Here is a 16,326-nt window from a genome sequence, read left to right as displayed (position 1 = left end):
TTTTACATCTGTTAGGGTTTATTTACATATTTGTTTTGATAACCTGCTGCTGTAACACCATTATCTCACAGTTTAGGATCAATGAAGTACATCAATCTATCTAATAAAGAGACAGGGTACACAATGCATGGTGAGTGACCACACCCTGATGATACTTGTGTTCACTCCTGAGATAATCGCCTTCAGAATGAGATTAAGCTAACAGGTAACGTTAAATCTGTTTTCAGCGGCTGAGATAAAGAAAAAAAAAATGACACGAGACCGGGGAGCAGGCGATAAAGACTCCGTAGAGTTTTAATTCTTTCCTCATTCCACATAAAACAAATATAAAAAAGTAGAGCGCTCTCTAGATTCAGTGTTAATCCGTAACAACCTGAAACTTCCTCTTCACTCATCGTCAGCACTGTTTTTAAAAAGACCCATTCATAAGAACACGAGCAGGTTGAAAGAAAATCAAAACATAACTACAGAGTATATTTCAAAACGGACTCTTGTTGAAATTCATACTTCGAAAAATGTCCTCCGTCGTAGTTGCACAGAAACACTTTGGATGGCACCGATAAGACGAGAGGTCAAAAATAAAAAAAACTGAAATGAGATTCTTGATGCAAGAGCTGCTAACTTTCTAATGTGTTTGTTTAGCACAGGTACTGTGTGAGCACAGGTACACATTCCATTGTATCCAATTGTGTGTGTGTGTGTGTGTGTGTGTGTGTGTGTGTGTGTGTGTGTGTGTGTGTGTGTGTGTGTGTGTGTGTGTGTGTGTCTCTCTCTCAGAGCTGCAGGGCACAGAACTGCTGATAGACGGCGAGGATGTGGGGGTCGAGCTCTGCGGTGAACAGCAGGTTCTCCAGGGTTCCCATGTACTGCTGGATGGTCACATGGTGCTGCAGAAAGAGGAGATACACAACATCAGTGAGAGAACACACACACACACTGTGATACTGCACTGTGTGTTTGTGTGTGTGTGTGTGTGTGAATGTTTTACCATGAGGAAGACCTGCTGCAGCCGCTCGATGCAGTTTTTGTACCAGGGCGTGCTGACGTCGACGCTGCCCGTCTCACAGCGAACCAGATGCTCCGTCAGCAACATGATGAAGCGCTGCAGGAGAGAAGACAAACTCTAAAGCGGTGCACTCGTTTGTCACAGCTGCTTTTAAAAAAAAGGTCTGTATACGTTTCAAAAATCTCCGTCTTATTTGCTTTTATTTTTAATTTTGGGAATCTCACAAGTTCACAGATGATTAAGTCATGGTTGGTTTGATAACACCCGGAGTGATCCCTCTTTTAATTATTTACAATATTCATAGAAAACAGAATGTGGGCTTTTTCCTTAAAAAAAAAAAAGGAAGAGGCTTAAACATAAACTGTTAATATTAATGGAGGAAGCCTAAGTGACGTCAGCCATCTGTTCCTGCATGGAGCTCAGGGGGCTCTGGAGGCTCATAAGCAGCAGCCGCCATGTTGGAAATCCTGTCTCAGTCTAACTTTCAGTCAACCTGACGACAGGCTGAGAGCTGAGGCGGGTTTTAAGCCTTTTGACAAACTGTTACATCGTGCCCACCTGTCAATCATGTCAGCTACGCCCCTAACTATGGATACCACGTATCCCATACAGTATGTGCCCATCAAGACAATAACTAATCAGACCTATGTTGTTTATTGTTCCAGGCTGTAAACATGTTTATTTATGCTGTAAAAACAGTCTGTTTTTTTGTTTTTTTTGCCTGTTGTATGATGTGACTTCAAGTGTTCCTGGAGCCAGCATCAAGCAGACACTTAATGAACTGCAGGGTTTTGCACTTCCTCATTGGCTTCATTTTTAAAGACAGGAGGTTGCCGCTTGGGTTAAAATCCATCCGATTTGAATAATTCATTAATTACTGTGATTTTCTTGTTATGGAAAGATTGGTTTCCATCATAAACGAATGCAAGTCAGGGGTAAAATTCCCTAGATCACTGGCCCAAGCAGAACTACCTTATCTTTTCTATGCTCATCTTACTTGTCCTCATATTTTGGCATCTTTTCAGCAGATCTGGCAGAAGTCTACATTTTCAGCTGCATCGTGTTCCAGCCAACTCAAGCAACAACAAAAAACATCTAATTTGTGTGCTGTTGCCCGCTGTCTATTCTTGCAGTAATAAGAGTTATAAGTCATCATCATAACTCATGATGACCTGAATCTGCGTCAGGTGCCAATAAAATACCACAGAAGAAGAGCGGGACACCACATATTGACATTCAGTGATTTTTTCTCAGTGCTCTGGGGTAACTGGTCAGGAAACTTACAAAATGTTAATGTCAGAGAGTTAAGTGCCCTTTGAGCCGTCAGTACCTGAAAGATGACGAGGAAGAGGTTCTTCTGCTCGCTCTGAGCCGACTCCACCTTCTCCTGTAGCCTCTCGATCTGCTCCTCCAGTTGCCCCTCCTCGTCCTCGCTGTTCTTTTCCATGTCCTCGTCATCACCGCTGTCCCTCTGCTGGAAAACAAACACAAACACATTTAAACCTCTAACTTAAACAAACTGACTGATGTGACCGTGATGTTTGTATAAAATATGGTAAAGCTACCTTTTTATGTTGCTGTTTCTCCAGTTTGTCTTTGGCCTCCTCCAGCTCCACCTGGATCTTCTGCACGTGTTTGTTCATCTTGCGGATGGTCGAGTGGAGAATCTCCCAGATGAAAAGTCTAAAGAGGGATAAGAGTTTAAATTAACAGAAGAAGGAAAAGAGAAGAATTCATCTTTTACCATCTGGAAAATAAGTCCACGATAGAAGCTTCAAACTGAAATGTTTTCATGTTGAGTGTCTGCCCTTCTTCAACGTGTTGATGTCTCATCTCTCACCTGGTGAACTCGTGAGCCATGTCCTGAGAGAAGAGCCAGTTAGCGACAGCAGCACAGTCCACGATCTGTGTCCGGATCATTTTGTCCACCAGCACAGCGATCATCTGTAAAGCAGCAAAAGACACACGTTGAGGTTTAACTGGAACTCTGGAGATATCTTCATGTAAATCACAACAACTGAAATGAACTTCTTGAACAAAATCCTCTGCACTGTAACTGTCTGTTGCTTCTACCTGCGGGTGATTCTTCCAGGCTTCATAAACAACTCTGAGGATGTGGAGTTTTCCCTCGTCGCTGTCTGTCAGGACCTTCAGGATTTCATGGAACCTGGAGAAGGCAGATGTAAGTTGAAGCCAGCGGGACTGAATTTATTCAATAATAAACTGTCGAGGTCTAAAGTTTATTCACATATTTAACTAGAATAAAACACATCAGACTTCATTTAATTAGGTCACGCTAATTATTACTTCAATATTATTTCACATAGTTTCTCTAGAATCTCTTCAGTTTGCTTGATCATGAAGAATATTTTCTAGAGATGCTCCAATGTATCAGGGGAACATCGGTATCGGTCAATATCAGCCATGTTGACGGACATCGGCCCATTGACAAATAATGTGACATGCACATTATGTTTATCCGTTTGGTTTAAAGCTGGCAGGCTAGTGTACATAACTACTGAACCAGAGAAGAGGTTTATCCAGGGCAGAAGTAGTCAACTGTTGGAAAAACTTTGATTTGTTTTCACGGTCAAATGTGAAGAAAAGAAAAGTCACAATGTGGGAGTCTTACACAGTCTCTGAGACAGAATCAAGAGGAGGGACAAATAAAAACTATTTAAATATATAACATGTCGTAGATTATTTGAAAAACAGACACGTAAATTAAGAAGTAATGAAACAAACATCAGAATATCCAATCTGCTAAATGTCTATTGGAAACATCAGTACTGTGTGCACTATCAGTACATCCCTAACATTTGCCTTGTCTTATTCCAGAAAGTATTATATAGTAGTATATAGGATATTTGTGTCAGACAGTTACATTCATAGCTGTTGTTTTTTTTATATGGTGCTTGTCATGGCGGGTGAACTTACTTGCCGAGGGCACTGAAGGAGTGGCTGAAGGACTTGGCTGCCAGATGAAGCAGAGTCTGCAGGAACACGTCGATCTTCAGGGGATTGAAAGTCTCACCCTCGTCTGAGAGGAGACAACCAGAGAGGAATATAGAGGATAAGAAAACACTTTAAGAATAGGATGTTTTACACCCAGCAGACTGAAAAGATCTTTAGGTGGAGAAACAACAACTAAATGGCATTCGCTTGTGTAATCCACCCACTGTGAACAGAAGCCTACATCCCTATTTATGATCCAAAATGTTACTTTATGATGGTTTTAAAAGAGACAATCATCCCTTCTTCGTCCTTTATGCTTTATATCAAATGTATATTTGTATCCTATATCTAAGTGGTGATAATAATCAGACTTTCCTGGTTAAATGTGTATTTGTTCTTGTTTGTGTTGTCACATGAATTTGTGAAAAGTCAGAGAAATTAAGTCTAAAAACAACATTTCATCCTGAAGCCAAAAAGAAAAGAGGAGTCAAACCATCGTCGTCTTCTTGGTTGGGGTTGGGCACCTCCTTCAGGATAGTCAGGATCTCCTCGTTGGACGCTCGGTTCTTGATGGCGTTTGAAACGGTGATGGATACCGGGTAGCCGGGTAACGAAGCTGTGAGGCAGGAGAGATGTTAAGTTCAAGTGTTCCTTTCTAAACTCTTACACTGGTTACAGAAAAGTCCAGTTGAATCTGTTCAAGGCTGACAAGGGATCAGCACATTGCTCGGTAGCTTGTGACAGTTCATGTGTTTGATAAGAGGGAAATGATATAATATCACAGCCTTAGAAGACGGAATAAAGAACCAGGAGTCATGATGAAAACAGGGCTGCGGAAGTTAACCCTAACTTCTTTGTCCTACTCATATCTAATTATCTGAACTAAAAACATCTGACAACATGTTGTGTTGCACTCTAAACTGCCCGTAGGTGTGAATGTGAGCGTAACTGGATGTCTGTCTCTGTATGTCAGTCCTGTGATTGACTCGTGACCAGTCCAGGGTGTAACCCCGCCTCTCGCCTCATGAGAGCTTGGATCTGCTCCAGCCCCCCCCCCCCCCCCAGTGGTAAAGATAAGGAATGGATAGATGTTGTGTTGCCTTTCACCATTTACAGTGTAGCAGCTAGTTTCGGTCGGCATTAACACTTTCTCCACACAAGAAAACATGTAGAAGTTATATGAAAATTCCAAATAAATGCAATAAATGATAGTGTTACTGTAATTGCATGAACATCATAAATGTGCTTACCAGAGCTCTCATCCATGTATTTGTAGATGAAGATGGGATCAGCTGGGATCAGCGCGGAGAAGGTTGGAGGTACGATGTCCACTATCCTCTGGTGATAGGAAAGTCTGCAGGGAGAGGAGCAAACAGGCGGGGCTTTAGGCCAAGGAGAATTTGTCAACATTAAAGAATGAAAAGATACAAATTTCAGGGACAACCATTTGGAACAAGATGTCCAATAATTTACTTCTTACTACTACTACTCGACTAAGTATAGAAAATACTAAAAAATATAAACATGGGATAAGTTCTCAATAAAACACACAATAAAGCAGATTTAAATGTCCAAGCAAGATTCTGACAGCCAATCAAATGCATGTTAGGTAAATTAGAAAAAATATTTAACAAGCACGTATTCCACCAGCAAACCGTCTTCACAAAGACTTTATAAACAGCATATTTTCATTTAGATCTTGTTTTGTTTCCTGATTTCCATTTAGATTAGCATCTTAAAGAATTATTAATATGAGGGGAGGGGGTTCAAAGTAAAGCATAAAAAATAAAGAAAGCATTTAAAGGTATATAAATCACAAAGTACCTCATGCTTTTCTCCAGAACCTCTTTGACAAACTTGGGTTTGGGCTTCTGCAGATCAACGGCCAGACAGTCAGACCTATAGAGATAAGACGTGTGATTATAATGTCAGCTGATTTGTTTTTACAGTAAAAAAAAGAAAAGAAAAGAAAAAGGAGCTCAGTCCATGACAGAATCCCTCACCAGTCATCCCAGCTCCATCTAAACTGGAAGTTGCTCAGATGGTGAGAAAACCAGTTGATAAGTCTGGAAATGGAAAGAGATGGGAAGTTAAAAATCACAGACAAGACGAACATCAGTTCAGTATCCTGCTCATTCAGTGAAAGAAAGGTGTGGTTATGATACCTGTCGATGCAGGAGGTGTTCATGGTGTCCAGTCTCATGTACAGCATCTCTGTAGCTTGAGCCAACTGACAGGAAGCTGTTAAGGCAAAGTCTGAATACTTTGAAACCCCATCATTATAAAACCTACAGGGTTAAATACTGTTTACTGGCAGAATGGAATAACATATCTGATCTATTTTAATGCTTTGCCTTCCAGCTTTTCAATTCTTTTTATCAACATCTCAGCTAATTGTCTATGATGATGAATAGGAAAATAAGAAATGGAGATAATATGGCCACACTCACACTAGGCGATCTGTACCGTGCCTAAGTCCAGTTCGCTTGACCAGTTGTGAGTGCTCCGATCCGTGTTCATAAAAGGTACACTTCCTTGGCCCTGGCACGCTTACGTACGGGTTCACAACAAGGACCGCCTTCATTATGGGGAAATCCCATAATGTGTTCTGTCTGTATCTGACTAAAATGACTCAAAATAAGCCAAGAAGTCAGTAAAGTAGCTGTCATGTTCTGTGTTGTTACATGATTTGCAGACTCGACCATGCGTCCCTCTTTCGTTGTTTTTTTTTTCCTGTCTGTCTTGTAAACAAAGCACGGTTCATTATTAGGCGAAGCCATGCATGTGTTTTTTGCAAAGCACGGTACGGGACAACTGGACCTAGTGTGAGTGCACTTTAAGTGTTGCTTCATTTTAAGAAATGAGTGCTGGTTTATGTTTTCAAGTAAGGGTGGCAACACCACCATTATTCTGACATGTCTTCCAACGACACATGAGGTGTGTCTCCTCACTTCTTCAGTCTGATGAAGGGCTAGGGGCCCCAAACCTCACATGTGGTGATCATTTCCATTACATGTTAATTTGAGAAGCTTCTGGTGTGCGGACTTTGTCTTCTTTCTGTCATTGGATACAGTTTTTGCCCTGCACATAGTACTCAGTGATTCAGATGTGCATGCTGTCCATCTTTGCACACTGGTTAACGTTCTGTTTAATCAATATTAAATCCATGCAGATCACATGCATGTTTTTTTACTTTTGTTTCTGTTCTTGTGTTTAGACTACAAATACAGAATTGTTCGATAAGCGGAAAGGATGGGGTTAAGAACACTGACAAGACACAGAGAATATATTAAAATTTAGGTTCTGTAGAGACATCAGGTACATGTGGCTGCGTTGGAAATTGTGTTGCTATAAACAATCAAGGATACAACTTGTGGCAGGGATCCTGGCTGCAGTTTGCAGAGTTCAATGAGCAGTGTGGTGTACATGACGTCGATGTGAGGCGGACAGGGCAGCTGGAAAAGTTCTCCAAAGATCACCTGAGAAAAACAGAGACACAGAAACATTTAGAGCCTTTTGCTTTTCAGAACTTCTCAGGATTTAGCTTCTTTTTTTTTTTCTCTATCTTGTATACCTCCACAATGTGATAGTTGAGTGGAATCTTGTTCTTCCCTGGATAGCTCAGTAACTGTGCAGCACTGAGAGGCGATAAAAAGAAAAGTTCAATCATTCGTGTTCAACATGCACACAAATTTAACTTCATAAAGCTTTTTGCCCACCATGTTTTCCTCTCTCTCCAGTGAGTCTGGATGATACAGTGCAGGTTTTCCTCTATGACAAATCTCTCCACAGAATGGCTGCCAGGCATGACAGGACCCTGAGAATGAAGAGGACAAACGTTCTCGTACTCTTCATGAAGGAGAACTCCTGAAAGGTTCTCATAGAAATATATATTTTTTTTTAATTCACCTCTGGGGCATCGGTGTAGTCGAACATGCGGAAGACGACCCGGGGCATTGGGTACTGGGCGTCAGGCATGTGGCCCGGTGGGGTGAAGGGGGGCAGGTTGTGTTGCAGAGCCTCACAAAGCACGCTGTCAAAGGCGATGTATGGACGCAGGACGTGGCGCTCCTGCCAGCGGTCCTTCTTTAACTTCTGAATCTGAGCCCAAAGGCAGTCCAGGTACTGAGAGATTTGACAGGAAGGGAGAGAAAAGAAACTTAGACACACACACACACACACACACACACACCAAGGTTCTGCATATCCAGAAACTGAAGTGATGTCAACAAAGGGAGAAAGTATCTCACCTCCTCTTGTGGGTGGGGCTTCTCTGCTGTCCACACCTGCAGCATGGGGACGTGTGTCTTTACTCGGCTTCTAGGAATTTTAGAAAGGTGAGACATTAGGGGTAGAAATTACTATTTGAAGGTTGAAGAGATTATTAAAGAAGAGAAAATAAATCAGACATAAAGGTGAAATCTAAAACCCGACACTAATAAAGAACAAAGAAGAAGAAAACATCTTCTTTATTGACGTCTTACTTGAGGTAGCCTTCGATCTGGCTGAGAAGTCGGTCCATCTCCACATCTTTCTTCTCATAAAGTTCTTTGCCCACCCAGGGCAGACAGGACAGAACCACATATACAAACCAGTCTGACCGGACCTGAGAACACAAACAAGACCATTTTAGGTTATTAACACAATCATATATTCATCTTTCATTCATCTACTTACGGTATGATTTATTATAGACTGAACTGACAGGTGATTTGTTATATTAATGATTTTATTAGATTTGACTTGACCTTGCGAGTCATGAAAAGTCAATTCAATTAAATGTTTCTTTAAACATTCTCACTAAAAGTCAAACAGTTAGAGCCTAAATCACTCCTCCTCCTCCTCCACCCACCTGAGGTACATCCTCCTCTTGTGTAACACTGATGAAGTTTTCAAACATGGCCACCATTGAAGGAGCAGCAATCACATGGCAGTTGACCAGGTCCGACAGAAAACGCACCTACAAAAGAAAGAAATAATGTTACAAGAAAAAAAGTCACCATATTAAGTGTTTATAAAATTAAATTGAATAAAAGAATTGAGCTTACCAAGTAAACAGCCTCATTGTACAAGTTATTCTTCAACGTTTCCTTCAGTTGTCTGATCATGGCCTCCACAAACTCGCCCCCGAAGTTGTAGTTCCTGGCATTCAACAGGCCGACTAAAGTGGTATACACAGTCAGCTTCTCAGGTAGGAGGCGAGCACTGTCCAAAACAATAACCCACAACTCAGTAAAAAAAAATGACCCTTAATTTAGGCCAAGTATTACAGTTAAAGGAGGAGAACTGGTTTGAACTTACACAGAACATAAAATGCGCAGGATTTTGTTTTTGTAGTTTGGAAGGTCGGCCTCCAACACACCTGCAAGGCCTTCCAAGTTGCTCTCGAGAGATGACGTACTCTGTAAGAGAATAACACGTTTAAATATTTGACAAACCAAGTTCTGCTTGGACCCGGAGACGGTGAGACGTTTGCAAAATGTATTTGATGCAAGGTTATTTATATTGAAAAAGAACTACATTGCCCATGAAAGCTATTTACCTTCTCCCCAACACGACATATCAGTGACTCTAAGCGGTCTTCGATTTCAATCGGCTCCGATGTTCTCCTTCTTTTGTGGGCCTGACCTCCTAGAAGAGTAAAAATAAGCAACACAGTCAGAGAGGGAACTGAAAGATAGTTAAAGAGTATCTCTTCAGATCCAAACGACAACTGTAACAACTGCGATATTACAGTTTGGGATTCTGTTTTAAATTCTTGTTTGTTTTTTATTTAATACATGCAAAGATACACTCTACACTGATATCACAAAATGTTATTTTCATTATTCAGATTTGAGGAAGGTCTCTGGTAAAAACACAAATCCCACTTTTTTTTTGATAAATCACCAGATATGAGGTTTTAACTCTGATTTTAGGTTTAATATGGAGATTAATTGTTCAAGGACAGTCCTCCTTGAATTTGATATATAGCAATAGCAATATAGTGAATTGTAACATCTGCATCGTGGAAAATTAAATGTGCACTACGTTGTTTTGGTAGAGAAATTTGAAAAGTGGAGAAATGCACCATTTCTTTTTGGAGAAAAGTTTGTGTCTTCAGCTCAGAAAAAAAACAGCAAAGAATAGTTTCATTTCTCTAACTTTCACATTTCAACATATCGACATAGTGCACATTTAAATAATTTATAATTATTATTATAATTAGGTTTTAAATTAGACTAAAGCTAATGGATCATGACTCAGCCTGTGAGATTAAAACAAGCAAATACACTTTTTAAAGCTACTTTTACTGTCTTATTTATTACATTTAGATGAATTCGTATTTAATTAGTTGGTTGCCGCCCACATATTGACTGATAGCACTAACATAGCAGCTAACCAGCTAACCAGCTAAACGGTAAATGTTCTAACCTTTGGGGCAGTTTCGCTCATATATTATCGATTACAAGCCACTGGTTTGAATATAATTATTAAGAGATAACTGGTGGGGTTTGCATTTCTACATGAACATTGTAAAAACACAATCACGGCCTCGCCAATAACCATTAAAGACGCAAAACGTTTCTGCATCACGCAAAAAAAAGATTAACGCAAACACGCTAACGACCGCTAGCCTCGTTAGCACCGACGTCTGAAACTACTAAAGTCTTCTCACCGTCGTTCTCGTCGCTGTGCCTTCTCCTGGACATGTTTCAATCGCTATTAATGTGAGTTTTTTTTTCTTTTTTGGGGGGGTGGGGGGGGAGGAAAGAAGATGATTCTGAAAGAAAAATAATAACTCGGTAACACACGCTTCTAGCTAGTGCAGGAAAATAATAGCGGTCTGATTCAAGTGAGGCACATCCGGGGCAGTGGCGGGTTAGCCGGAAGTTGCAACGTCGTCTTTTGTCCGTGCTTTACTGCCTTGCACCTCTCTCTAACACGTTTGTTGTTTGTTGTGTATGTGAAGGTGTGTGTGTATTGAGAAGGCTTATATTAAATGTTGATCGTATTATACGGTGATAGTCGTTCCTGTTCAGACACCAGAGTTGAGAGAAAGTTCGCTTTTAAGATTAAACAGAGAAACTTAACATTACCTGTGTGCTAGCTAACTAGTAAGTTAAGTTGAAAATACTGTGTTTAAAATCTGATTAAAAAAAAACCAAAACATGGCATCGGATGAGAACCTGTACTCTGAGTTCGTAGACTTTGAACTTAGCAATTCGGCATCTAATGGACTAAAACAAGAGAAACAACTTTCTGCTTCTCAAAGAAGATATTACAGCTTCTGTAGAAGGAAGGTAAGTGACAACCAGAAACTCTGAACATCTGAACATCTGAACATCTGACTGTGGTTATATTTAGTTAATCTTTACTGCATAATTTAAGATAAAATAAGATAATCCTTTATTTATCCCACAATGGGGACATTTACAGTGTTACAGCAGCAAAGATTGCAGACAAAAAGTGAACACAGTACATTTTAAATAAAACAAGAAAAATTAAGAATGTACAAAAAAAATAGATTAATAAAAATAGATCAGCTATTGACAAAAGTGTAGTCCGTAAAGTAATCAGACAGCAACTTTAATGAATACACATGAACTTGTGGTTGTATTTGAGATTTGTGTAGAGGTATTGTTGCAGAAGCAAGTTTTAAGATGTAAATCCAAATCATTATTGCATTTATATGACAAAATATAGCTAGCAATGAAATAAGCTGGGCCGGTATATCAACTGCTATAAGCTTCTTTTTTTTTTAGGCATTTCTTGATTAAATATTTAGAAATTACATGGTACTTTTATTAACACTTCATACTTTGTCCTCAAGAGAGTACATGAGAATCTATTTTCAACTATAAAATGTACCAGTGAGTTTGTTCAGTGGCCATAAAAGTATTTTTTTCTAAAAACTGTTACGACTGGACAGTGTCAGCATTGGTCTGGCTATATAACAAACCTTAATATACCATGCGATGACGCACACAATACATTGAGGACATTTGTCTTTGCACACATACAGCTGTCTCCGTAGTAGAATCAATAAATAAAAGACAATGGAAACAAACAACAGTCCACATGTAAACAGAGAAGCCAGGCAACAAATGATCCATATCTTACATAAAAACACAGCATGAATATGAGAAAAAGATAAGTAGGACCCAGACTGTAGGCTATAGTTCATGCTTCAGCTCTGACTGGGCATGTCATACTGGGAGTTGTGACCAATCAAGAGTCAAAAGATGAGCCTAAGTTATGTGTGGTGATAAATGGAATGGTCTCATATAGTCTTTAACCACATTATTTATTTTATTTATCTGTAATTAAATCAAACCCTTAAGATCTTATGTAATAAATTAAAGAAAAAAACACAAGTGGCATCCATTTGTCATTGAACTACGCCTAACCTATAAACAGAAATATGATCAGCAAGTTGCTAGTAGATGATCTAGGAACCATAATCTTGAAGTTGCTACTTGTTAAACACATTTGGAAAAATAGTCTTTATTTGACTTTGCACATTTTTTTTTATACCACAGTCATTTGCTGCCTTTGTGGCAAACAAGCAGGATCTCAATGCAGACGATGGATGCACGTCTTGGTGCTGCTGTGAAGAGACCTTTAAGGAACACTCTGCCATTCACAAACATGTGGCCAGGACTCATGATGCTGACCTACAGCAGCTCGCACGAGCCGCGTATGAGCATTTGTTGAGCCAGCTGGAAAGAGAGACTGAATCACAGCAGCAACCGAACAACTGTGAGGCCAAGCCAGCGGATATATCTGCATGGATCCCTGACACTGCACACATTTCTGAGGAGCAGCTTCAGAAGTACTAACACATTTTGATTATCCTGTCTGAGTTCAGTTATATCTGCCTGCACATATCTTTGTACGGTGAAACGTTGTAAAATCCAGCTGATGTCTGTCGTTGCAATTTCCTTTATAGGGGTCCAGGAAAGGTTCTCCTCTATTATCACTACTGCCAAGTAGACAATCCACATGTCATCTGTGCGTGGCAGAAAGCCTTGTGTGAGAAGCTTCACTTAAATGGCAAGGTATAAAAAGCTATCAACTAAGAGACACCAGAATGTTTATTTTGGGAACAAGACTTAAAAACGTGTTTCTATAATTCTATTATTTGTTTAGAGGAAGGCTTATTAATCCATTTGACCTTTCCCTTTACATAAATAATTATGTTCTTCAGGTGAGGGTGGCGACTGAAGGCATCAATGGAACAGTTGGGGGCACCAACGTAGCCACTGACATCTACATCGATGCTATGTGTTCACACCCACTCTTTAAGATGGATACGGAGGATTTTAAGGTCAGGCTCAGATTAAAAAATATATTTTTTAATAATAATAATTTTAATATTTAATACAGTAGTTGGATGATAGATAAGTAGAAAAAAATACCTTCTGTTTATTAGATATTTATTACATAATGTTTCTTCATGACGTCAATCGGCGTCTCTGTAGTTCCACAACACCAACCTTAGTTTAAAAGATAACCATATAATAATAATTAATTAACATGACAAGTGCACATTTTATGTAACTTCTGTTTGGTATATATGTGTTTGTGTGCATGATCAGACAAGTGATGGTGGTGCAGAGTGTTTTACAGACCTGAGGCTGGGAGTTTATAAGGAAATTGTCCCAATGGGAATGGATCCTGAAGTTATCTCCTACAAGCTGGCAGGTATAGTTTATGAAAACAACAATAATACAATGCTGACACTAATATAACACAAGTATCTCATCACAATTACCATTATTACTATTGTGTATAACTGTTTTTTTGCAAAATCACTCAAAGTGTTATTATGATTTTATCAATGTGTTTATTTTGATTAGATTTTCTATAAAATGTTCTGTTTTGAGGTCAGCTGATTTTGGGGTATGTGAAGGCTTTTTGGTTAGTCGTTGTATTTTCTCGCTGCTCAGGAATACATTTGGAGCCGGAGGAGTTTCATAAAGAAGTGGACGCTCTTTTGTCTAAAGAGGATTCAAGCAATGACACCGTCCTACTGGACTGCCGTAACTTCTATGAGAGTAAAATTGTAAGTGAACATATGAGCATATCGCAAAAAGTAGGGACTTGCTTAGATTCTCCATGCATTGTGTATTGTCTTTTATGGTCTATATTTAGTATTTATTTTCTATAATGTACCTGCCTCTGTGTGTTATATCTGCATCAGCTTAACTGGTTGCAGTAAGAAAGTTTGTCTGCAACAGTAACACCAGTACTAATATCTGCTTTTTACTAAGTTTGAGTTAATGGAAAATTGTTCAAAAGCCAGATTGCAATATTGGATTGTGATGTAACATTCTGCAACATGTCTCATTTTGACTGCAGGGACAGTTTACACAATGTCTGGCCCCAGACATCCGTAAGTTCAGCTACTTCCCAGACTACGTGGACCAGAATCTAGAACTGTTCAGAGACAAGAAAGTCTTGATGTACTGCACAGGAGGGATCCGCTGTGAGCGGGGCTCTGCATACCTCCGTTCTAAAGTAAGCTGACATGTCCTTGAGGTGAACTGAAGAATTTTTTCTTTTTTCTATTAAGCCGCTTATTGAACTGGCCTGTCATGTTGTCACTTACTTCTTGCAGTCTGCTTGTTCTCCACAAGGGGGAGCTGTGTAGCTGCTTGCCTTTTCAGACATACCTGTATTTCTTGGAGCAAATGGTCGAAAAGAAACGCATCATCAGTTTGTTAATTGTACATTTTTTCTTACTTCCCTGTCTGTAGGATGTGTGTAAGGAGGTTTACCAGCTGAGAGGTGGAATTCACAAGTATCTGGAGCAATTTCCAGAAGGTTTCTATCGAGGGAAACTTTTCGTGTTCGACGAACGCTATGCCATCTCCTCCAACAATGACGTAATATCAGGTTAGCGTGTTCACAAAGCGCCTAATCAACATGTTTAGTGACATATAGAAATTGTAACATTATCTAAAAACTGATGAATATAATAAATAAAATTGCATTTCTCTGCTTAGACTGCAGGTACTGTGGCTCTCCCTGGGATCAGTACAAGCTCTGTTCCACCCAGTTCTGCTGTCAGCTGGTTCTGTCCTGTGTCTCCTGCAGAGAAGCTGGACACACTGCATGCTGCCCCACATGTCTAACCAAAGGACGGGCTCAGAGCGGAAAATCATCTGCTTTTCAGCATCACAAAGAGGAGTGTGAGTGTACAGGTGGACGACCCAGAATCCCTCAGGATGTGTAGCAACAGGACGGTTATGATTGGACATCAATAAAAGTGTTGCTTGTCCAGGGATATTCATCAAAATGTACAACTCAATTTTTGAAGAGGGTTTCCTGTATATTTTAATGCCATGGATTATTTTTATATAAATGATGGGAATGGAGACACAGTGTCCTAATTCTGGAGACGGTGTTATAGCCATTCTAATTTTACATGATGAGACTGTTTATACAGCTTTTATTGAGAATATGTTAAATGTATCTGCAGACAGTGCAAGTTTTATTACATGAATTTTGTGAAACACCAATGCATCTTAAAAAATACCTTTCAAGAAAAATGAACATGTGGTTGTGCTTGTTCCTGTAAAACTGGACCGGTTACTTGGAGTGCAGATTTTTTTTTTTTTTAAATCCCAAGGTACACATCTGAGTACCGAAAAAGCTAGCCTCTCATTATTTCAGTTACAGAGTTAAGTTTTAATTTCAGCAATCTAAGGATAAAGTAAGAATGTGAGATTTGACGCCTGCACCTGTTGACATTTGCATGATTTTACATCTTCTCTACAAAAATCTTCTCAACCAGATAAAACTCAAAAAAATAGTTTGTATACTAATGAAAGCATGTTTCATTTCTGGAGGGTAAATTCACATTAAACTATTTTTTTTAAATTCATTATAGATCAGGAAAAACAACAATATAAGTGTAATAAAACAACATCAATAAAGGGGATTTCAAAAGCTAAGTATGCAGTATACATTAGTAAAATATTTTGCCAAACAAAATGTGTGCACTTAACAAATAATGTGTCAAAATAATAACTTGTTAAGTCATACTTGCTAGAGAAAGGTACCAATTATTTTACATATAGGACTTAAACAGTTTAGTGTCTTAGTAGTAGTATAGTAGGTTATAAATGAATTAATTATATTTATAATAATAATTATATAATAATATATAATATAATTATAATATAATTATAATTATAATAGGTTATAAATGAATTAATAATATTTATAATAATAATTATATAATAATATATAATATAATTATAATAGTAGGTTATAAATAAATTATTATATTTATAATAATAATTATATAATAACATATAATAATAATATAATTATAATAGTAGGTTATAAATAAATTATTATATTTATAATAATAA

General features: G+C 38.8%; 2 protein-coding genes across 2 annotated transcripts; one reads left to right on the top strand and one right to left on the bottom strand.

Annotated features, from left to right (window-relative positions):
- Positions 1–267: 267 nt before the first annotated feature.
- Positions 268–10,788, bottom strand: LOC109986719 (nuclear cap-binding protein subunit 1). Its single transcript, XM_020637488.3, has 23 exons — positions 10,620–10,788; positions 9,504–9,592; positions 9,263–9,363; positions 9,010–9,166; positions 8,814–8,921; positions 8,446–8,567; positions 8,212–8,281; positions 7,871–8,086; positions 7,681–7,778; positions 7,536–7,599; positions 7,330–7,440; positions 6,127–6,191; positions 5,965–6,027; positions 5,786–5,860; positions 5,212–5,315; positions 4,455–4,577; positions 3,944–4,046; positions 3,080–3,173; positions 2,847–2,950; positions 2,572–2,689; positions 2,337–2,480; positions 989–1,102; positions 268–887 (listed from the first exon to the last, which is right to left on the bottom strand). The coding sequence occupies exons 1-23, from the start codon at positions 10,651–10,653 to the stop codon at positions 774–776; spliced, it is 2,391 nt and encodes a 796-aa protein (XP_020493144.1). The 5' UTR covers positions 10,654–10,788; the 3' UTR covers positions 268–773.
- Positions 10,789–10,870: 82 nt separating this feature from the next.
- Positions 10,871–15,547, top strand: LOC109986720 (thiosulfate sulfurtransferase/rhodanese-like domain-containing protein 2). The gene is made up of 9 exons (XM_020637489.3): positions 10,871–11,244; positions 12,484–12,776; positions 12,894–13,002; positions 13,152–13,271; positions 13,543–13,648; positions 13,894–14,009; positions 14,306–14,464; positions 14,704–14,842; positions 14,953–15,547. The coding sequence occupies exons 1-9, from the start codon at positions 11,113–11,115 to the stop codon at positions 15,180–15,182; spliced, it is 1,404 nt and encodes a 467-aa protein (XP_020493145.2). The 5' UTR covers positions 10,871–11,112; the 3' UTR covers positions 15,183–15,547.
- Positions 15,548–16,326: the final 779 nt, after the last annotated feature.

The sequence above is a fragment of the Labrus bergylta genome, chromosome 9 (assembly GCF_963930695.1).
Source record: "Labrus bergylta chromosome 9, fLabBer1.1, whole genome shotgun sequence".
NCBI classification, from domain to species: Eukaryota; Metazoa; Chordata; class Actinopteri; order Labriformes; family Labridae; genus Labrus; species Labrus bergylta.
Note: the sequence above shows the minus strand (reverse complement) of the source record. Positions and strands in the feature narration are given on the sequence as shown.